This window comes from Panthera pardus, unplaced genomic scaffold, assembly GCF_024362965.1.
Source record: "Panthera pardus isolate Hobbes unplaced genomic scaffold, ASM2436296v1 HiC_scaffold_12, whole genome shotgun sequence".
Lineage (NCBI taxonomy): Eukaryota > Metazoa > Chordata > Mammalia > Carnivora > Felidae > Panthera > Panthera pardus.
In genome coordinates, this window is record NW_026526677.1 from 13,163,162 (window position 1) to 13,185,408 (window position 22,247).

Genomic DNA, 22,247 nt, shown 5'->3' on the forward strand with positions numbered 1-22,247 from the left:
AAGGGTTTTGAGCCAAAAAGACTTGCAAATCCCAGTTCTCCTGTTACGTGTGCAACCCTGACAAGTTGCTTTCTCTCTCTGAATCTCATTTTTCACATCTGTGAAGTAAGGATAACCATATATAAGGTGAAGGTGAGGATTCATGGATCTGATGCATTTAAAGGACCTGGTCCAGATAAGTGATCAGGAGGGCGGAGGCTCCCTTGGCCAACCACCTCTTCCCCACATGCTCTCCCAGATTCCTGGGATTCCCTACCTCATTAACTGGGATATTCACCAGAGGAAGGCTGCTCCTGGGATTAAGGGGTATTGTTCAGACTGGGGCACTTTAGGGGTGGTAATAATGCCTGGACAGTAGTCAGCTGGGGTCTTTTGGAACACACTGGGGCATCTGGGTGCCCACATATGGAGCAGGCCTTGGGAGATAGGTCTCTGGAGTCCCAGCAGGCATCAGGGCTCAACGGTGAGAGGACTGAGCAAGACTTAGTCTTATCAGCTCCACTGCTCCCCACCCCAGCCTGAAGCAATCATCCTGGCCTCTTCCCACTTCCCCAGATGCCCAGTATAAGAGCTGCCTCTGGGTCCCAGCAGCTAGGAGCACTGAGAGTGGAAGCCTCAGACTCCTGGAGGTGAGTACTTGACCCAATATGGCATGCACCTCGGAAGCTTGTCCTCAGGCCACCATCCTCTCCCCTCATTCCCCAGCATGAATGACAGTGGCCCTGACTCTGAGCAGGCTTATTCATGCAGGGGCAAGTGTCTGAGCTAAGGGCCGTTCCAGGGAAGCGGTGATGGCACTTTCAGAAAAAGGGACTTTTGTACTTGAGCTGACACCCCATGTCCTTTTCCTAATTCTCCAGCTCAGGGTCTGTTCCCCAGGGGTTGGGGGAAGGGAAGGAATGCTCTAGTTTGTCCCTTAATCAGCCAGTTAACAAGAATTTTGTCTCTTCTAAGTGCCAAGAGCTGTGCAGACACACAGGACACCCACAAGGAAGGAGGCTGGAGTTGTGTCCCCATCCCAAACCTGAGTGGATATGAAAGGCCCACTGCTCCTGCTCCTTCTCCTTCTGGGGACAGTTGCTGCTTTCCATCTGGGTAAGCATCTCCTTCCTGTCTTACCAATCTTTCTCTTTTCTCCTATTTCCTGTATTTTTTTTTTTTTTTTTTTTGCCTCATGGGGCCAGGGCCACAGTCACCCCTCTCCAGTTGACCCAGCCCATCTCTGATTAGCCATCTCCTCAACTTAAAATCCACCCACCTGTGAAGATGAAGGCCTTTTCACAGGTGCCTCCACCCACCCCCACAATACACATCTCGGTACCAGCCAGAAGTTAGCATCTCATCCATTTGTGCTTATGACCCAAATGTTCTCTCCTCACCCAACACCAAGGAGATCCAGGATTAGCTCCAGATGGCTCTAGGAAGGTTCAAGTAGGGCCTTTGGCATTGTCCATGGTCCTGGAAGAAAGGAGACCCAGAACTGACAGCAGGTTACCTCTCCTTCCCAGAGAATTCTGCCTGCAGTCCGGACAGCCATGAGATACAAGTGGATCTGAGTCAGAATCTGGAAGGTTCAGGGGAGCAGGGAGAAGACCTGGCTCTGACTGATGAGATGATTCAGTCAGAGGGAGAGGAGGCCAAGGCTTCCAGCTGTCAGGTCACATCTGAGGACGGGGAGGCCATGGATTCGGACCTAGCTGCCCTAGACAAGGACTTTCAGTGCCCCAAGGAAGAAGACGTAATTCGAATTCCGAGCAGTCCTGGGTGCAAAACCTGCAACTTCCTGTTGGTGCGGCAGGCCCAGAAATTTAATTGTGCTCAGGTAAGTGGCAGGGAAGCTACTGTGGAGGACTGGGGTGGGGGTGAGGGGAGAAGAGACTCGATTCAACCTTCTGTTCCCTTTTAGATTAGTGGTTCTCAAAACCTAGTGTGCGTCAGAATCCCCTAGAGGTCTTGTTAAAGCACACTTCTGGGTGAGCAAGTCTAGGGCGGGGCTTGAGAGTTTGCATTTATAACAAATTCCCAGGTAATGATGGTATTGTTTGGGGGGCGGCACTTTGAGAACCACTGATCTGGAAGGAAGGTTTTGGTATCAGAGACGCCTGCGTTCGAGCCTGGCTCTGACTCTCATGGGCCGTGTTACTGGGCGAGCCACTCCACCTTTCAGAGCTTCAGAACCTTCATTTGTAAAATGGAGATAGACAGTACCAACCCATTGGGGTTGTGGTGGGGATTAAATGAGATAATATGTGGGGAGTATTGGGAATAGTCTCGGGGTCACTAAAACTCTCCACAAACGGTAGCTATGACTATTCTGAATATTCGTAGTCATTGCAAAAAGTTCCTGACAACACAAAAGGGAGCCAAACATGGGATTGAGAGGGGCAGACAGGTCTCTGATTTCTGACCTGAAAAGGGATGAGAGGCTCTGTCCTGGAGACCCAGAGACTTGAGAAAAGCCAGCGAATTCTCTACCCTCCGTTTTCTTCTTTCTGCAGCGTATCTGCAGGAGGTGCTACCGAGGCAACCTCGTCTCCATACACAGCTACAACTTAGATTATCGCATCCTCTGCTCAGCCAGAGTACTCAACGAAAATGAGGTCTGGATTGGAGCCATCAGCCGGGGCTGGGTAAGTGGGGCACCAACTTCGGGGGACAGGAACTTCTTTCTGATCGCCTCAAAGGAGCCTCTGCTGGCGTCTAGCCTCACCTCAGCAGCTGAGATGACCTTGAGGCAGCAGGCAGTGGAGTGAGAACCAATGATGGTGGGCATCTGGTCTCAGCTCCTTGCTCAGTGACTGCGTGCTTGTAGCCTGAAACGTGCCCCCAGTGGACATATATACACCAAAGAACTTGGCAGTTGTTGTAAATCGGGGTTCCTCCCTCCCTCTGTGTTCTCACCTTCCCCCAGAGCTGGCTGTTGAACATTTACCAGCGCATCACTGGAGTCAGGAGACAGGCTCCATGCTCGGCTTAGTCACTTACTAGCTGAATGACTTCCTCGGGGCCTCAGTTTCTTTATCTCTAGAATGGGGTCCTTCTTCTCTCAAGGCAGGTCTGGGGTCGTGGATAAATGAGTACCATGATGCTCGCTGCTCAGGTGTGGTCCGTGGACCAGGAGGGTCAGCAAACCAGGTAGCTTGTTAAAAATGCCCAATCTTGGGCCCTACCCCAGACCTCCTGGATCAGAATTGGCATTTTAACAAGATTCCCGGGAGATTCGTATGCACAGTAAGGCTTGACAAGCCTGCTCTGGGCGACAGTTGGGAGTCCTGGTTGCTCTTGCATTGTCATGGCCTGCAAACCCTCAAGGATGGGTCTCTAGGGTATCTGGCTCCCCGCTGGGTGGGCAGTGAGAGGAGAAAGGAATACTCAGCATTTTCTGGACCCCTGGGTCTGTCTCTCTGGACATCTGTACTCTTACCCAGTCTATCACTTTAGTTCATGTGCCGGAGGTTTCGATGGACCGATGGGAGCTGCTGGAATTTTCAATACTGGGCCTCAGGGCAGCCTTTCCAAGGGCACGGCAACTGTGTGACCCTGTGCGCCCCAGGTGAGGGGGACTGGGGCCACGGGAAGGGGAAGGGGAAGGGGAAAGGGTGGGGGTGGAGAGATAGACTCTTACATACTGTCCCTTTGAGTTACCCCAACACACCTCCCCAAACTCACACCTTCCCCCGGCTGGGGGGACATGTCCTCTGTGAGAAGGGCCGGAATGTAGGGATTCCTCAGAGCAAACCCAGGTGATGGGGAGCCCTGTCTGGGAGCTAGCTGGAGGCTTTCCACCCTCACTGACAGAGCTAGGCTCAGGGCCCGGGGACTGCTTTCCTTGCTCTGATAGGCGGAGTGACTAATGTGACAGATGAGAGTAGCAGATGTGAATGTAAGATATGGATGAGGGACCAAAGAGAGATGTGGGAACGAGGGCTGGCTGACAGATAATTCGCCAGCTCGGAACAGCACGGATGCCAGATGTGAGGGAGCTGGCACCACGGCTGAGACCGCATGTGCCGGAGTAAGACGGTAGCCATCCGCCTCCAGCTCTGAGACCCAGGCAGGTTATGACCCCCACTAAGCCTCAGCTTCCCGATCTGTGAAATGGGGGTGAGGGTAGCACCCACCTGCTGGCGTCACCGTGAAGATGAAACGGAATAAAGCAGTTAGCAGCACTCTCCCCGCCCCGGGGGAGAAGAATCACGTTAGCTGGTGGGGACGCGTGGGAACCACAGCGGCCAGATCATAACCCCGGCGGGAACCTGGATCCGGACCCGTATGTGGTGCCTGAGGAGGGGAGGACGGCCACGAGCGGCTGACGTCACTGTGCTCTCCGTTGCTAGGTGGTCACTGGCGGCGCACTTCATGCCAAAGGCGTCTGCCCTTTGTCTGCTCCTACTGAGCCGGTGTCTGCGGAGCCCCTGCCTCGGATCCCCCGCCCTTCGCACCCCCCCTCCCCCCCCGCTGGCCCCCGCGCCCCAGCTCTGTCCCCCAGCCTCTTCTGGCCATAAACCCAGACTTCCCACAGCATCTCCTGACTCCGTCTCTTTATTGCCCACGCTGGAGGGCCCCGGGTGGGCGCGGGGTGGCCAGGAGGAAGGGCGGCAGGGCGCCGGTGGGGGTGGGTGGCGGTGGCCGGTGGCCGAGCCCTGACTGGGCGGTGGGCTTTCCACCACCCTTCTCGGCGGGGGCCGGATTCCCCCCCCCCCCTTCCCCCTCCCCCAGGCGCTGGGGGTTGGCCTCATTGGTGCGGTGGGAGACGGGCCCTCCTGCTTTGTTTGGATCCGGGATGGGGAGTCGGGTGGGGTGGGAGGGGGGTGGCTTTCCAAGGTGGAGGCGATGTCGCCCATTGAAGAATTGAGGTGTACGTGGGGTGTGGTGAGAGTCCACAGGGGTAACCACGTGAGAGGGAGGAAGTCTCACCTAGGCCCCCTGCTCCTCTAGACCCGGGTCTTCCTGGCCTCAGATACTGGCCCCTACTTTGTATTCTCCCAACCACCAGTGTGTGAGTTCACAGTCCCCAACTTCTGAGATGTGTTCTCCTCTCTATTCCCAGGTGTGTCCCCTCCCCCACTGCAATTCCCTCTCCCTCCTCCCCATTCCCAGCTTACCTCTGGAGAGGGAACACATTCTTAGGAGGGAGCTGCTTCCACCAGGAGGGCCTTGGGGGCAAAAGTTAGAGCGTCTGGTGGCCACGCGGCTCCCATCCTGATTGCACAGCCCGGGGGCCCAGCTTCTTTCCCTCACCTCACTTCCTCAGCCCCTGGGGACACCTAGCCAGAACATGTTGCATTTTCAGGCATGACGCTGGGCTCCGGGAAGGATCTGGCCTTGAGAAGCAGGAAGCTCGACCTGGGACTGGGCATTAAGAGGGCACAGAGCCCAGGGTTGTTGGAGGGGTGTGGTGGAGAGAGACAGAGAGAGAGAGAGAGAGAGAGGAGAGAATGGAGACAGAGAGAGAGAGATTGAGGGAGATAGATAGAGGATCCACTTATATGCTTCTTGGGGTATAGCTCTACATGGGGTGCAGGGAGAATGTACAAGTATTTTTGTAAGTGCCCAGCTACACGTGTGTATATGTATCTTGGTGTGTACATGAGTCAGTCTTTGTATATCTGTCTTTATCTGTGTATACGTGAATCTGTATTTGTAAATATATGCATAAATCTGTATGAGTCGGTGTATATTTGTGTGTGGAGTGTGGGTATATTTTCAACGTCTCTGTATATTTATGGATATGCCTGGATGTCTGTGTATCTCTGTATAGCTTTGCACCCTTACATGCCCGATTCTGTGCATGCATGTGTATGTGGGTACTTGTACATCTTCGACCCATATGTTTGTGAGTGTGTATGTATGTGCATGTCTGCCATACCCGTGTACAAGTCTACGTTTGTGTGTGTCCGTGTGTATCTGTTTAGGCACGTGATGGGATGCAGAGCTTCAGGAACCAAAAGCACAGTATTCTCAAATGTGCTTTGGTTCTGAAGGTGCTGCAGTTAATGGCATAGGACAGGAATGGAGGACCACAGGAGAAGTGGAAAAGCGGAAGGTGGGTCCCCTGAATATCAGCAGGTCCCTGGCAACCGGATAATGAGCCTGGGCATTGCGATGAACGTCACCGATGCTGGACCCAGGGACTACCTGTAGGTACCCGTCTGCCTTAGATGGACATCAGGTAGGAAGCTCCTAATCACAGCATTGTTGGTCTTCCCAAGGGCAGAGAAAGGGGGCTGCCTGGGGGCCAGATCCCCAGCCAAATCCCTGCCTTGCATACTTCAACAAGCTAATTCTTGATGCTCAGCTTCTAAAAGAACTGTGGAATCTGGCTGTGGGTGGTGGGAAGGATGGTCAGCAAGGGAAGCTTTGCATAGGGAGCTCTGGGTCCGCTATTTTGGCTGAATGGCAAGCTCCCTCTTATCAGCCTCCACTTCTCTCCTTGATGGGGAATGAGCTGTAGCCAATGCCAATTGCCCAACATGTTGCCAGGCAATACGAGAGATAGAGAGAGGGAGGGGAATGGAGAGGAGCTCAGATCCTTGCAGACTGAAGCTTGCTTGAGGCACAATAGGGTAGATAAGCTACCCCTCAAAGGTCCAACACTGTCAGTTAGTGGGCCTTAACTTCAACAATTATATATTCATATCTTTGGATGTTTAAGGCCTTTCCATCTTGAAAAGTCCTTGATTGAAAAAGCAAATACTCTCGGGAGAAGAAACTCCTGAGAGTGTTATCTATTAATCCGTCTGGGAGGTTGATGGGTGGCTTGCGGAAAACAAGGTTTTGTGAGAAGGAACACAGAAGGGAAGGAGGTGAGTAACTGTCAGCGGCCATGGGCTGGGAGGGTTGTGGAGAAGAGAGGCCATTAAAAGTGGGGATAATGAGACAGAGGGTGGTGTCTTCACTGTTTCCTCTTCCTGAGGACCCAGGAAGGCTGTTCCCCAGTATTCCTTGCGGTGAAGTTGGGGTCTTAGTCATGCTAGTGAGTCTGGCCAAGGCAGTGTGGTTGGAAGTGACATAAGCCTCTTCCGAGCCTGGCCTTTCGGTGGTCCATGAGCCTCCAGGTCCCCCTTCCCTGCCGCTCTTGACCTGGGCGCCCATGTGTCTGGGCACACCCACCAGGTGGAGGGAGGGGGCTGTCTGACCCACTCGGTTATATTAAATCATGAGGTTTTGAGGTTTTCTGGTTCCTGCGGCTTAGACGCCTAGTTTAGCCTGACACATAGAAGGCGCCAACAGATTTCCTGGGTTTTTCTCAGCTGTGGCATGGAAGTCAACCTTGCAGACCCTGGAGTCCTAACGCTCGGGCTTCGAGGCCTGGCTCTGCCAGTCTAGTCCCTCCTCCTTACTAGCCTCAGCCCCCCTTCTGTACGATGAGGGTTGCAGTAGAGGACATGTGTCGCGCCCTGGGCCCGTTGGGCAGTTAGCTTCTACGCGGAGTCATTCAAGACGCAAGGGACCCGCTAGGAGGGAGCGTGGGCTCCAGTTCAAACTTCCACGGATCCCAGATTTCTTTCTCCATCCGGCAGGATTAGTAACCAGCCACAGCGACCCCTCCAGGGTGGATGGATCTCTCGCCACGATGCGGCAGAGCCCAGCCGGCAGCGTTATCACTACAGACAGCAGCCTTCGGCCTGGCACACCGAAGCCGTGACTTAGCGCAGCGTGGCTTGCCCGTCCGGCTCACCCTTGCGAGTTCACACGCTTGCGGGTGGGCCCAGGGGCGGCCGCCGCACCGAGGAAAGGGAGGACAAGTTTGCTTCAGGCTGCTCTGCAGGGAGCCCCCCGTGAGCCCTGCTGGGGATGCCTGTGGGTCTCCCGGCTCCAGAACCGCTGCCTCCACCGCCGTCTCTGCTGGTCAGATCTCTGGACGCGGCCCAACGCCGGAGGGCACCCCCGGGGAGGTGTTACCCCACCAGCTTGAGGATGAGGTGTGTGGGGGGGGTGATGGGCCTGATGCCTTCTCCCCTGGTGGGGGAGGGGGGAATCACTGGATTCAGGCCTTTGTGAGTGCCCACTGCTCCCACACTGGTCCCTCCCAAGTGACCCCCAAAGCTGCCCCCTCCCTGTCTCCCTGCGCCTTCTGTAGAGGGGCGAGCCCTCCATCCCTAGGCAAGCTCACTGCAGCTGAGACCACAGAGTCATGTCTCCGCTCCAGTTTTTCCAGACGTGGTTTTACTGGGAGGTAATGAAACTGATACTTTGGGGCCTCCCTCTTGCAGGAGCCCCTTCGGTTACCTAATTTAGTATTATTTTAAAAAGATACCCCAAATTGTATATCCTTCAGGCTTCCTTAAGACCTAAATCTGCTCCGGAACTCTGCCCTGGGGAGATGCCCGGGCATCTCACGGGAGGTGAGCCCAGAGGGGGGGAGGGGGTGTTAGGCTGATGGAGGTGTGGGGGGACCAGATGCTTCTCCAGCGACCTCTCTGGCTCCTTGCTCTTGCTTCCTTCCCTCAGCGCCCGGACAGCTGGGTTCTCCCTTGGTCACTGACTGTGTGACACAAGTCATTTCCCCTCTCTGGCCTCAGTTGGCTCATCTGTACACGGGAGAGTGGGATGAGAGGGTTTCTAGCAGTAGAAGACTAACCACTGATTAGGGCCATGTGGGGGGTGGCCTGGCTGGCCAGCAGCTCACGGGGCACTGGGCCTCACTGGAGCCTGTTCACTGGTGTTGCAAAGAAGCACCACCCAGCTAGAAAAGGGCCCTGGGGTCTGGGAATCACACCCCAGCCTAAGGGGGTGGGGGGCTAGTTCCACTCCTGGAGTGAGGGGGCCCGATGCGTGTGAGTATGTGGGGGTCCCAGAGAGAGAAGAGAATGGTCCTCTCTTGGTTGGGGACAGAGCAATGGAAAACTTCGCTGACAGTCATGCTTCCTCTTTCCCTCTGAATTGGGGATCCACTCGAGGCAGAGAAAGAGACCCCCACATCCCTGTCTAACTGATCTCCCCTAAAATGGGTCCCGAGTTCCTGTTGAAAGCATGGGGCTTACTCTTTATTAAGCTGAACCTGACCCTGGTAGCTGTGGGGAAGGCTGAAGCAGCTTGGGGGGGGGGGGCGGGGAGGGGACAGATGCCCCCGGGGAGTTCACGTTTCCCTTGTGGGGTTGTGGGTGATGGGGTTAGATGTGGGTTTAAATCCCAGCTCTCATGCTTCCTGGCTGTGTGGCCTTGGGCAAATGACTCAGTCTTTCTGAGCCTCAGTTTATCTTCGAAACAGGGAAACTAATATCTACCTCATAGGATTATTCTACAGGTTAAATGAGATAATGTGCGTGACACTGGCGGGCACTTAGTAGTGCCTTGTGGCCACTCGTTATCACTGTTGTTCTCTCTACTCTTGGGAAGGGGGGCAGCTCAGGTGCTACTGCCCTAGGGGTCCAGGGAAGCAGACAAGGGTGAGGCAAGGGGTGAAGGGGAGAGTGAGGTCTTAGCAGGGAGGGCTACCTGTCTGCCAGAGCGCCGCGAGGCCCAGACACCTGGCTCCAGTGTGGCTTCCTGGGGTGAACAGTAGAAACGAAGGCCCCCCTCTCTGCCTCCCCCCCTTGCCTAGGTGGGTGCCCTAGTGGGAGGCCTGGAGCCCAAGGGTGAGCAGATGGAGCCCCGGAAGGGGCCCTAGTGGCCGATGGAGTAGGCCCCCGAATCTGTGGACCGCTTCTCCTCGGTGGTCTGGTCGCTGGGGTACACTGTGTTGGCCGAGGCGGTGACCTTCAGCGTCGTCTCGTCCACCTGCAGATAGAAAGGCTGGCATTATCGTGCTCTAACTACGGGGAAGGTCCTCCTGTGGGGACCCCACTTGGCAGACACAGCAGGTGGGGCTCACGGCCTCCTTATCCAGGAGCTCGAGCAAGTCTGCGTGATCCCAACAGTCTTTCCGTGCACCCCAAGGGCAGACAGGAACCTGAGCTAACCAGAAACGGAGAGGGGCAATGAGTAGATGGGGGTGTTGGCAGTGATGACCCACAGAGCCCCCAAGGGTCTCCACAGAGCCCTTTCTTGGCCAAATCCCTCTTTTCTGGACCCCCAACTTGCACCGAGGCCCAATGAGCTCCCCTGAAGAAGTCCCCAAAAGGGGGAGCGATTGAGAGTCCCTGGGGCCTAGTGCCACTCTCTGCCCTGTCCCTCCACCTCTCATGCGCCTGCCCCCACCCTCCCCAGCTCACCTCCTCAAACTTCTTGGCTTTGTACTGGTCGGCCCCCTTGAGGAAGTTCAGCAGGATGATGTCACAGAGGACAGTCCCCTGGAGGAAGAGGCAGGGTGGACTCAGTGAGACTGCCCTGCGAGGGGAGGAGCGGGCTGGCAGGAAGCAGCAGTGGGCATGATTGCCCTCAGGCAGACAGCAGGCCAGGGGCCGGGAGGAGTCCTCCAAAGACACCTGACTGATGTTTCCACTTGGAAAAATGTCCAGGGGCTTGGCAGAATGTCTTCATCACCCGAATCTCCAGCTCCTGGCAGTGACCCCAGACCAAAATGCAGGGAGAGGACTTGATGGGAGAAGCGGAGGGTGAGGGGGTAGGAGTCCCTGGGAGCAGGGCTCTGTTCCTTAGGTCTGTGGACCCCTGGAGTCTCCTCCCTCACCTTCACGGTGGGGAACAGGAGCTCTGAACCAAGTCTGTCCCTCCCGCAAACGGGGAGGTAATGAGCTCTCCGTGACTGGACATGTTCACTCAGGACTGACCCAGTCTGGGGGTGGGGGACAGTCCCCTTGCCAGACTGAAGTATCTGGCAAGAGGTCAGGCTTTACATTCTAGGCAGAAGCAGGGCTTACCTGGGCCACCATCCCCCCCCCCCCCCACCCCTAGCTGGAGCCCCACCTTGACTGGCCTCCTGTCTGAGCCTGGAGGGGCTAAACTCACCACTCCCACGGAGGTGAAGGCTGCCACAGAGCTGATGATGGTGGGGATGATGTTGAACTTGCCAGCCTGCATGCACAAAGATCCCGGAGAGTGGGCAGAGGGTCAGGTACGAGGTCCTGAGGCCTGAGACTGAACGTGGACTCGCAGCCAGAGAGAGCCCATGGGCGGAGGGTTCTTGGTGGACCAGCAGGCCCCAGCCCTTCACGCCCCAGCCCACGCGAAGAGACTACAGATGTGACTAGCTGAGGCTCTCAGAGCTGGTCAGTGGCAGGACCTTGGCACCCCCCGCCCCGCCCCCACCAGAGGAGGCTCTTCGGGGCCCAAGACCGGTCTGGGTTTCCTCCCCTGTGCCCCGCCGTCACCCCAGCCCGAGGACTCACATTCCCGTACACCAGCACGTCAAAGCGGATGCCAAAAGCCTTCAGGAGTGTGCGGTATTCGCTGCCATTCTCCAGCTTGTAGTACTTGGCAAACCTGGAGGCCAGAGGCGGCAGGTGGGTCGCACTGGGGACTCCTACCTGAACCTTCAGAGTCCCCTGGAGCCTACAATCTGTGCTTACTGAGCGACTCTTATCGATGGTTTTGCTGGACGCCTGCCACTGTCCTCCCTGTGTGGTTAGCTGGCCCTCTGTACAGACGTCATCTTCGGGGCTTGTTACAAAGGCAGATTCCCAGCCCTCCCCCAAACCTGTGGAATCAGCATCTCTGGGGGTGGGGCCCGGGACTCTGCCTTTTTAAATAATATCCAGAGATGATTCTGATGTGTATGAAAGTCTGAGCTGTGCTAGACTCCACGCGTCTTCAGTTTTACTTGTTTGGGTATCTCAGGGCCCAGCTCGCAGCAGATGCTCCCCTCCCATAGGCTTGTCAGCCTCCTTGGGCTCAAAGCCTGGCTCTGCGACTTATCGGCTGTGCAACCTGGGGCCAGTTCCTTAACCCCTCTGAGACTCAAGTTCCTCCATTATTATTGGTCATAATATAGAAGTCCTGCTTCCCAGGACTGCTGTGAGAATTGAATGGAACCCCACACCCAGGGGTCTAGAACAGTGCCTGGAACACAGTATGCAGGCAGGAGATGTTTGCCGATGTTGGCTGTTATTATTGCTGAAGAAATACATTCGCATTTATAGAGAGGCTTTAAAAAGCCCTTTTAGACACCATGTCTCCTTCTACCCTCATCACAGACCTGCTGGGTAGGGACGTGACTGCTCTGTTTTTCAAGCGAGGCTCTGAGGGGGGTGAAGTAGCCCAAGTTCAGGACTATATCCTCTACACCTTCTCTGCCCGGGCTGCTGGGTGCCAGGAACCTTGCTGGGGACAGGTAGGAACGATCACCTTCAAAACGGGGGCCCCCGAGCACCTCACTGTGAAGATGCCCCGGGAGGTGAAGGGACTGCCTGTGGCTTCACAGTCAGTAAGCAGGTGAACTGCATTTGTTTAAAGCCGGTCGATCCTCCCCCCGCCCCCAGCCCCCTCCCCACGCCCTGCCCATGCTAGGCAAAACCCTAGTGTCAGCAAAGTGTAATCTCTTAACCCATGGCAGTAAAATGGGCTCCTGATGCCAGTGTCCCAGGAAAACGGTGAGGGTCAAGTGAGATGATGAAGGGGCTCAGAGAACCCCATAGGTGTGTGGGCCTGACACGGGTCTGATGTGGTGCCGCGGCTGTGTCCCCATCAGTGTTTCTTTTTCTCCTTCTGTCTTTCTTTCTTTTTTTGTTTCTTTCCTTCTTTCATCTTTTAATATTTTTATTTTTGAGAGAGAGAGAGAGAGAGAGAGAGAGCATGAGCAGGGGAGGGGGCAGAGAGGGAGGGAGACACAGAACCCAAAGCAGCCTCCAGGCTCTGAGCTGTCAGCACAGAGCCCGACGCGGGGCTTGAACCCATGAACCACGAGATCATGACCTGAGCCCAAGTGGGAAGCCCAGCAGACTGAGCCACCCCGGCACCCCTCCCCTTCAGTGTTTCTGATCCCCACAGGTTCCCAGGCCTCTCCCAGCAGAAAGAGGAGTCTTGAGAAACTCCTTCCTCAAAGGGGTTTCCCGGACTGCTGTGCCGCCCCTCCCACGGCTGTTTGCATTTGAATCTGTACAGCGGAGAGAGTAAAATGCTCAGCCAAGTGCTGAGACAACAGAGGGATCACGGGTTTGGGAACAAGATCATCTTGGGGAAGAGTCATCTAAACTTATAAAATGTCAGCCACTGTCTGCTCTGGCTGTGAGGAATTTTGCAGTTAGGCAGAAAGGGGTCCGAAGCTCCACTCCATGTTGGCAGCTTGGCCTTTTATGTGGCCCAGCCCTCAGGGTTTCACTTTTCATGTCTAGGAAGAGGGGGTGCTCATGTCCCCCCTGCAGATCTGTTAGTGACAGGGGTAAACACGGAGACCCGTCCTTTGGGACAGGCACTGCCGCGACACTTGTTGCCATCTCTGGGTTGGACACTCTGCCCTTCTCTGCAGGGCCTGGGAGCCTGGTCTGCAGAGCCTGCCTCGGCCAAGCTCCGTACCCTCTGGTTCCAGGTGGGTGCAGCCGTGGGAGGCATCCACAGGCCATCAGAGGAAGAAGGGGTGAACTGGGTCTGGAAGGAGTCTGGGCCCCACGTTTCCCATGGGGAAACAGCCAGTGTGGCCAGTGTGTGTGTGTGTGTGTGTGTGTGTGTGTGTGTGTGTGTGTCCCCACATGGTGCACCTGTTGCCCCGGACTGAAAAGTAAGGCTGAAGCCTAGCCAGTAAGGGGAAGCTTCCCCAGGGAGCCTGACCTGGGAACGTGTGTCCTGTGGACTCTACAGCCAAAAGGGGAGGCAGGGGAGGGCAGGATGATCTTCTGGAGACAGAGACCCAGAGTAAAAATGGGAGTGGCCCCAGGAAGGAGGCTGAGAGGAACCCAAAGACCTAACCCTAAGAAGCAAAGTCTTGGAGGATGGGGACAGAGGGGAGGGGCTGGACCCACCTCCAAGATATAATAAGATATGGTCTGGGTGGCGGCGGAGGGCTTCACAGACCAGGCAGAAGGGAGTGGACCAGGCCGCACCAGCAGGAGGGGGGATGCAAAATAGACCCCAGAAGGGAAGTCACTCTTATGATGACGAGGAGGTCCAAGAATACAGTGCTCCAAGGACGCCTCTCAGGAGATTTTAAAGAAGTCCAGAAAAGAAGCATCTGGAATGGACAGAGGCTCCAGGAAGTCCTCACTGTGGCTTTCAGGTTGGCCTGAGAAAAAGTGTAGACCATCACCTTCTCCACTCCTGTTAACTGAATACCATAAAATATGAAAATCTCTTAAGACAAGTATCTCACGCAGTTAATCTCATGAAGAAGGGGCGAGGACCCATTTTGTAGATGGGGAGACAGAGGAGGAGGTGACCTGCCTGAGCCGGGATTCCAGTCTCTGCCCTGAATCCTGAATGTGCTGCCTCCGAGCTCTAGGTGGCCAGTAAGGACAGAAGCAGACCTGGAGCCAGATCTCAAAGCCCATCTGTATTCTGTGTTCTGCTCACATCCCTGGAGAGCTCAGGCACCTGCTGTCCACGGGGACCGGGCCGGGGTGGGACTGTGGGTCACAGGTGTTTGGGGCAGGGCAGAGGCTGGCACTGCGCTCCCGAAGTCTGCATTCCCGGCCTGAGGCTACCGTCATGAAAAATGCTCTCACATTGACTCGGAGAACAAAAAGTCAGCATCCTGGGCACTGCGTTCAAAGCGAGGGCTGGCTAAATTTATCTTGGGAAGGAATGTGAAGGAACAGGGAGAAAAACCAAAGCGGACTTGGTTTTTCTCCAGCACCTGCCTTCCAAGAGGCAATACGTATGATAAGATCATTATCTCACCAACCACCCACCCTCGGAGGCGGGTTGGCAGGGACTGGTTCTCTTCCTGGGTAGGAGGGAGGAAGCACGGTGCTCAGGGAGGGAGGGCCCAGGCTAAAAGCAGGGAAGGGCCCAGGAGTCCTGACTTCTGCTCTCGAGTGTGGCCGGTGAGCGTCACGGCATCTGGCCCAGCCCTGTGGCACCAGGGTCTGGGGTGTCTTCTCTCTTGGCACGTGGCTGGACCATATTGCCCGCCCTCTTGCACTGAACTAAGGTGGGGGCCTTGGCTACTTCTTGCCAATGGAACGTGAATGGAAGTGAAGTCTGCCAAATGTGGGCTGAGGTGTGTTGGAACATCGTACCTTGTTTATCCTCTCTTTCCTCATGGCCGGCCACTGGGGAGCTAGGGGTGAACTCAGGCCCTAGGAGAGACTGATTCAAGAGGTGACAGGAGCCCAGCTCCCCGAACGACTGCGCTGACCCAGTGTGAACTGTGCCATGGGCAGTAAACAAACATTTGTGTGAAGCCTCCGAGCTGAGGGGGTGTTTGTTACAGCAGTTAGCAATATTTACCCTGACTGTTACAAACATCCATAATTTTCCAGCTGAGAGACCTGGGGTTCAGGGAGGAGAAGTTACCTACCAAAGAACGGAGAGTGAGTTAAAATTGGGGAGTTTTGGGGGCGCCTGGGTGGCTCAGTCAGTTAAGCATCTGACTTCGACTCGGGTCATGATCTCACAGTTGGTGAGTTCGAGCCCCACATGGGGCTCTCTGCTCTCAGGGCTGAGTCTGCTTCAGATCCCGTCTCCCTCCCCACCCCCAAATAAATAAACATTAAAAAAAATTAGGGAGGTTTTCAAGAGTAGCCAGGGAGAGAGCAAATTCCAATGATGCCACATGGCTAGGATTTTCCCCTCCAAGAGTCTTGGAGGTCTGGGCGTGGTTCTGTGGTCTTTGACTAATTTTTCCACCCTGGACAAGTGGAAACCTCTCTGAGCTTTCTTCCTCAACCGAGCGGTGAGAACAGAAAGAGCCACGGGGAGGACGGAAAAGTACCTAAAGCTTGTCCCTTTCCTTTCATATCCTAGGATCATGATACATGAAACAATATCTATCCTGGAGAGAGTCCTACCAGTGGGAAGAACGGCCAGCATGTGCTGAGTGCTTACTACGTGCCCGGCACTGTGCCAAGTGAATGGCACTTACTAGCGCATTGAATACTCAACCCCGTGGAATCGTGCACTGCTGCTCTTCCCATTTTACAGATGAGGAACCAGGATCACACAGGTTGAGCAATTTGTGTAAGGTCCCCAAACCACCAGTCGGTGAGCGAACCTGGGATTCAAACTCAGGCAGTCCAGTGCCACAGCCCACACTCGTAGCCAGCGTTCTAGACTGTTCTTTTCGCTGCCTGACTTCTGTGAGATCCTGGCCAATTGCTTTCAGTTCTCCAGCGGGGGACCTTCTGTGTTGGGAAGGTGGGTCTCTCGACCCAGAGCCAATGACCCGGAGCCAATGACCCAGAGTCACTGGCTGGGAGCAGAACAGGAAGCACACGCCGGCCATGCAGTGTTGGGAGAGGGATGCCCAGCTTTCTTGTCTGTAAAGGGGATGGGCTGAGCTACACCGTGCCCGGCCCTGATTTCTCCCAAATCCTCCGATTCCTACCTCTCCAGCTTTGGTTTTCTCGGCTGGGAAATGCGGCTGGCGAGAGCGACGCCACCAACACCCCGCCGGGCCCAGTCCGCCTTCCTCACCTACTGGCAGATGCTCCCTCGGTGCCAGGCACCAGAAGTAACAGCCACACCACCTGCCTGCCTTCCTGAGCACACCTCATAGACACGGACTTCTTGCCTCTGCCCATGCTGTTCCCCTCCCCTCCCTTCCCACCTTGCAAACTCCTATTCATCCACTAGGGCCCAGCAGATATTTAGAGCACACCTACCCTTTGCCAGGCACTGGCACACTGTGCTAGGCACTGCTGATACCTTGGCCAGCTCTGCTCTCCTCACAGGGAGAGAAATACTAACAGCCACACATTCCCATAAGTAGCTAAAGCCCGATGTCGGGGCTGAAAAGGAGAGAGCACCATTCGAAGAGCTCATCGAGTGAAGAGCTAGGCTGGAGAGTCAAGGAAGGCTCTGTGCGAAGTGACATTAAAGCTGCGACCCGGAAGGAGAGGTGAGACGTGAGCAGGCCAGAGGCGGAGGCAGCTGTCCTAGCTGAGGGAACCGCAAGCCCTCTCGCGGGAAAGGACACGGTGTCTCTGAAGAAGCCGCAGGAGCTCGGTGGACTGGAGGACAGAGACGGGTGGGCCCGTGCGTGCGTCTCTTCCCAAGTCCACACTCGGTGACCTCACGCTTGTAGCTTCGAGTTGACAAGGGAGGCGTATTTACACCGCAGAGATGGGCAGACACGGGGAATCCGGTGTCTCCCTTTTCTCCAGAGCTGCTTTGCCAGCATGGGGCGGAGGCTGTAACCGTAACGAGCTACCTGTCTTGCCTCCGCCCGGCCCCGGGGTCTCTGCCTCAGCACCTGCTGCCCCAGACTGTGGTTGACAGTTAGGACTTGGAGGCAGACCCCACGCTCCGCCGTTGCTCAAGGGCCTACCAAGTGCAGTTGTCGCTGGTTCCCCAGATTCCTGACATCCCACAGACTCAGTTTAGCCACGTCGGCCTCCGGTTTCCCCCTCCTGACTCGGCCTCTCAGAAAGCTCCCGTTCTCTAGGTGGAGCTGCTAGAAGGTGGCAGCATCGGGCTGTTTGTCTCCCAAATAGAAAACATTTAGATGTGGCAGGTGGCTGGGTGGGAGAGTAGGCGCTGTCGGTGGGAACCAGCCCCTGTGGAGGAGAAGCGGGGACAACAGCAGAGACGTCATATGTGCGGAGTGCTTCGTCCTGCTGAGTGCTGGGCCCGAGGCTTCCACACTTCCTGCCTCCCCGACACCTCACGGCCGCCCGGTGCTCTGGCCGTCGGTGGAAGGGCTTTGAAACGACACCGTCCTGGGCTGGCACCGCGGCTCCCAATTAGCCCTCATCAGCTGAGGTGAAGCCCCTCACCTGGGGGCGTCTCAGTCTCCCCAGATGTGAAACAGAGCTGCCAGCAGGTGCTATGGGCTTGTTACGGAGGATTCTGTGAGCTGCTGGGCGTGAGGCACAGGGCTTTCGGGGAACATCATCCCGTGATCATCGGGCTGGAGAGAAGAACGGCCGCTCTGTTCCTGCTCCTGGGCCTGCCGGGGGCACAGACGGGATCTGAGCTCGAATGCCCCCCCCTTGCCGCTCCCCCGGGACAGGGCCCAGAAAGGAGACTTCGTGGTGGCCTCGGGGTGGCGCAAGGACTTGCTAAGCTGGTGCCCTGTGAAAACAGCTGCTGGGGAGAGACAGCGCAGCCGGGGTGGCAAGGAGAGAATGGAGCTGGACGCCTGAGGCCACTGCGCCCGGAAGGGGCAGGGAGCCTGGGGGGTGGCCAGGCAGGGCTGCAGCTGTCGGGGTCGGGAGGGTGTGTGTGCGCGCGCACGTGATCCCTCATGCTGCGAGCAGCAATAGATAAAGAATGAGTAAGTACAAACATCAATTACCGTAATAAATCATTTGTCAGATGTGCTTCTGCTGGGCAGGGTTGAAAGTACGTTCCGATGAGACAGGTCCATAAATAATAGTGCACGCTTCAGCAGCCCGACCTTCCAAAGCCTCTCCCCAGACACCCACAGGCACTGGTTCAGACTTCTAGAGCCTTATCACCTTTGAACAGCCCATTTCACAGAAGAAGAAACTGAGGCCCCCGGAGGGGCTGAGACTTGCTGAAGATCACACTGAGCATCTGGGGGGGGGAGCCTCAACCACAGCCTGCAGGCCTCCTGCTTCAACCCCCCCCCCCCCCCCCCGGGGCTCTCTCTGCTTCACCTTCATTATTCTCGGCTCGCTCCGGCACAAAAGATTTGTCGTATAAAACATTTTGTTATTTGGGTTCGGGTTTGTATCATTTCCACTTGACCATAGGAAGTGGTCTCGTTCACGTTTGTATGAGCCACAAAGCCTGATATAATCTGGAATTGGAAGAGATTTTCAGAGCCCTCCCCTCGTTAGCCACAAGAGGCTGGCCACCGCTGCCCGCTCCCGGGATCCCCCCAGAGAGGCGAAACTCGCTGCCTTCAGAAGCAGCCCAGTTCCAGCCTCGGGTGGCTCCAGCTCTTAGAAACGCTTCTCCACGCTGGGCTGACATTTGCACCAGTCGGCAGTCAATAACCGTCTGCTGAATGGAGAAGGGTTTTATCACAATGTACAAATCCCTTGGAAGCTCTCAGACATCTGTTTAGAAACGATCCCATGGAGTGATGGAGATTCCTTCCTAAAGCAGGGACACGTAACTGTCACAGCCGCAGAAAAAATAGCAGCAAACTTGCGGGATCCGGGTTGGACTTGTAAGGGAAAACTAGGGCCCGGAATGTGAGTTTCCAAGTGAAGGAAGTGGTGTTCCCAGCAAAGCTTTTGCCTGGTGAGAAGCAGTTTTGCCAGCTGAAATACACTTTTACAGTTGATTTTATACTGATAGGAAAATATCTCCTGGCAGACTCACTGCATGGGGAGGGGGGGCAACATCCTTGGAGCTGGGACGCCTTCCCTTAGCGAAGACCCCAAGCCATACTTACTTACTCATATTCTCGGAGCCTAATCAGCTTCAGGGACGGACATTTAAACAATGGTTTGTTGTTGATCTTTTTACATATTACTATTAATTCATCTTTGATGAGGCAGGGAAAGATCAACGGACACACAGTTGGAAGAAGTACCTACCCGAGAGCCAGGTGGCTAGCCGTCTGTTCCGGGAGTAATCTTTGTAGCCTCAGTTTCCTCATCTGTAAAATGGGGGTAACCATACGGTCCTACCGGGATACTTGTGGTTACCAGCACAGGCTCTGGAGGCTGTCAGAATTTGAAATCCAGTCCAGCAGTATTTGCTGTGTGGCCTTGGGCAGATAATGAAACCTCTGAGCATTCAGTTTCCAGCTATAAAATTCTTCAGAGTTGATGAGATAATCCACAAAGAGCACTTGCTAAGTCCCTGGCTCACTGGGTAAGCACTCAGTGAGGGTTAGCCATTATATTCTACAATAAAGTTGGTTGTTGTGTGGACAGGCTAGACAGGAACGTTATACAAGGCTGTAAAAATTCAGGATCGCTCCAGTGGCCTCTCTTCCACTTCCAGCTAAACAAAGGGAAGAGGAAAATGGATCATGGAGAATTCAAGCAAAATACACCCCCGTCGAAGGGGCCTTCGAGTGTCTCTGGGGAGATGACGGAAATGGCTGCTTTTAACACATGGCTTTTGGAAGGAGAAAAATCCAGATTGCAGAAAGAATGATCAAAGCCAAGGGCACACTTTCGTTCTGTCTCTGTCGATTGGCCTAAGATCTTGCTGATCCGCACGTTTCGGCGTGGAAACAGAGCAGGTGCCAGATTTCCGAGCTTCGTGGGTACATTTCCAACACGAAGCGATCACTAGAAACACCTACCGCATGAGGAACATCTCGCAGCTGAACAAGTGTTTTTTGTCCCAGACACCAAGAGAGGAAATCCAAAACCGCCTTGCCTTTTAGTCGCAAAGCTGTCTTAGCAGCGCTCGGGGGGGAGAAATGCGAATCAGACGCTGCTGAATGCATGTCTTTGCTTCTCTCCCATCATCCCGGCCATCGCTGCTGGGTGTCTCTCTTCTGGTTGCTTCCTTGTTGCAAACGATTTGAAGGTGGCAGGTGTGCTAGGGGCACTGGCTGTAGATCAGGTCCCTGGGTTTGGGCCCTGATGCACCTCTTCTTTAAGCTGTGTGACCTGGGGCAAGTGTCTACTGTGGGGGGGTGTGGGCGTGAGCTGTGAATCCTGACAAAATAGGTGTGAAAAGGCTTTGCAAACTTAACTCTGGGGGGCTCTTCTTCTGAGGTCTGGAGATGGGCTTTTTAAAGATCTTCAAAGTCCTGGAATCTCTCTGCACAGAAACGCAGAGAAAAAGCACTGGAGGGAAGCTCGGCAAACTGTCCAGCACATTAACTTCCTGTAAGGGGAGCAAAACTGGAGGAGTGAAAGGGAGTGTCTACATATCGCTTGGATGTATTACTCTGAGGATGCATTTCTATCTTATTTGTGGAAATAAGGTGTTCCTTTTTTTTTTTTTTTAAAAGAAAATGCCTGTCTATGAACACGTGCATCTTATGGGGCATTTGCTCCATGGGCTCCTCAGGGGCGTATGAGGGTTAGAGACCTCCCTGTGTCCATGAAGGACACCCCTGATCCACACTCCTGCCTCGGACATCCTCAGTCCGTGGTTTGGGTTCTGGCTTCGGGTGGAGCCTGGCGGGGTCACAACTCCTGTCCTGACAGCGGTGTCCCCAGGTGTCAGTCACTGCTTCCTGCCCTCGCCCCTTCAGACCCGGGCAGTCACCGGCGTCCGGGTACTGGCCCCAGGCTCTGCGCTATCCTTTGCGGTTTTCCTACACCCTGCCCACACCTTTGAAACAGTCCCTTTATTAAACTCTCCTCAAATTACCCAGTTTGCATGTGCCATCTGTTTCCTGCTGGGACCCTGACTGCTATAGTATTTTTAATCCGTCTTTGTAACCATCTCTGCCCATATACTCATGCGCACTCATGTACATTCACTGACAGCGTGTTCACACACACACACACACACACACACTCTCACGGGCACACTCAGGCACACAGTGCACTTGCACACTCACCCGCAGACTCACACTCATCCCCTAACAAACACACCCACTCCCTCAAAACCTTACACAATACTCACATTCACATGCGACACGGTCTGCCTGCTCCCAGTACTCTGGTTAAAATCCTGCTCTGGTGCACCGAGGGTCCACCTGGGATGCAGGGACCTGGCCCTTGTCTACACCGCTGCCACTGGGGTGCCTGTCACCTGCACACCACTACACCGGTGACTCTCGCCAGTTCTTATTTTTGGAAATGCTGTACTTCGTCCACTACGAATCCGGATGGACCCACCGATGGCAACTCTCAATGTACTTGGAAAGAGGCTTCATAAAAATACCACATTAAAGAGGCTCCTGGAGTGTTCAGCCATACAGAATAGACAGAGGAGTAAAAATAAAATCGTTCCACCAAGTTTCAGGTAGGGACAGATGGCAACCTCAGGAGATCACACAAACAAAGATTAATTTAGATGGACGGCACCACGTACTTGGGGTAGAAGTCGAAGGGAGACACACTCTGGCTCAATACGAGGTCACCTTTCCAATAACTGGAGCTGTCAATGAGGGACAGGCCATCTTGTGAGGCAGCCCCACGTCTGGGGCCGTGTTACAGCGAGACTGATAGTGGAAATGGGACAAATGACCTCTCAGGCTCCTTAAGGTGTTCCTGTAACCTTGGGCAAGTCACTTCCCCTCTGAAATTTCCACTGCCTCATCTGTAAAAAGGCCACCTCAGTCTAGGGGTCTCCCAGGGGTCCTCATTGGCTATACATTCTCTAAATCTCTGATCCTACAGGAGAAGAGCGGCAAGAAGGAGGGGGAGGGAATTTGGAAAGGAGCTGCAGAAGTAATTAGTGATGGAAATGCGAATCTCTAG

At 54.9% G+C, this 22,247-nt stretch overlaps 2 protein-coding genes across 2 annotated transcripts in view; one reads left to right on the top strand and one right to left on the bottom strand.

The window, feature by feature from the left end:
- The first annotated feature begins 564 nt into the window (after positions 1-564).
- PRG3 (proteoglycan 3, pro eosinophil major basic protein 2) lies at positions 565-4,524 on the top strand. The gene is made up of 6 exons (XM_019414404.2): positions 565-629; positions 955-1,095; positions 1,509-1,822; positions 2,499-2,630; positions 3,442-3,553; positions 4,338-4,524. Exons 2-6 carry the CDS (start codon positions 1,035-1,037, stop codon positions 4,394-4,396), a joined length of 678 nt encoding a protein of 225 aa, XP_019269949.2. The 5' UTR covers positions 565-629; positions 955-1,034; the 3' UTR covers positions 4,397-4,524.
- Positions 4,525-8,149: 3,625 nt separating this feature from the next.
- The window catches only part of P2RX3 (purinergic receptor P2X 3), a 29,611-nt gene continuing 15,513 nt past the window's right edge, over positions 8,150-22,247 (bottom strand). Inside the window, exons 9-12 of the mRNA XM_019414402.2 lie at positions 11,232-11,325; positions 10,852-10,917; positions 10,158-10,235; positions 8,150-9,723 (exon numbers count right to left, since the gene is read on the bottom strand). Of these exons, the coding sequence (XP_019269947.2) occupies positions 9,610-9,723; positions 10,158-10,235; positions 10,852-10,917; positions 11,232-11,325 (352 nt within the window). The 3' untranslated portion in view covers positions 8,150-9,609. The remainder of the gene's footprint in view (positions 9,724-10,157; positions 10,236-10,851; positions 10,918-11,231; positions 11,326-22,247) is intronic.

Excerpts from the sequence above, each read along its gene's own strand:
- PRG3 (XM_019414404.2), top strand. The coding sequence starts at position 1,035 with ATGAAAGGCCCACTGCTCCTGCTCCTTCTCCTTCTGGGGACAGTTGCT. Across the intron at positions 1,096-1,508 it reads AGTTGCTGCTTTCCATCTGG|AGAATTCTGCCTGCAGTCCG; the intron begins GTAAGCATCTCC and ends TCTCCTTCCCAG. Across the intron at positions 3,554-4,337 it reads TGTGACCCTGTGCGCCCCAG|GTGGTCACTGGCGGCGCACT; the intron begins GTGAGGGGGACT and ends CTCCGTTGCTAG.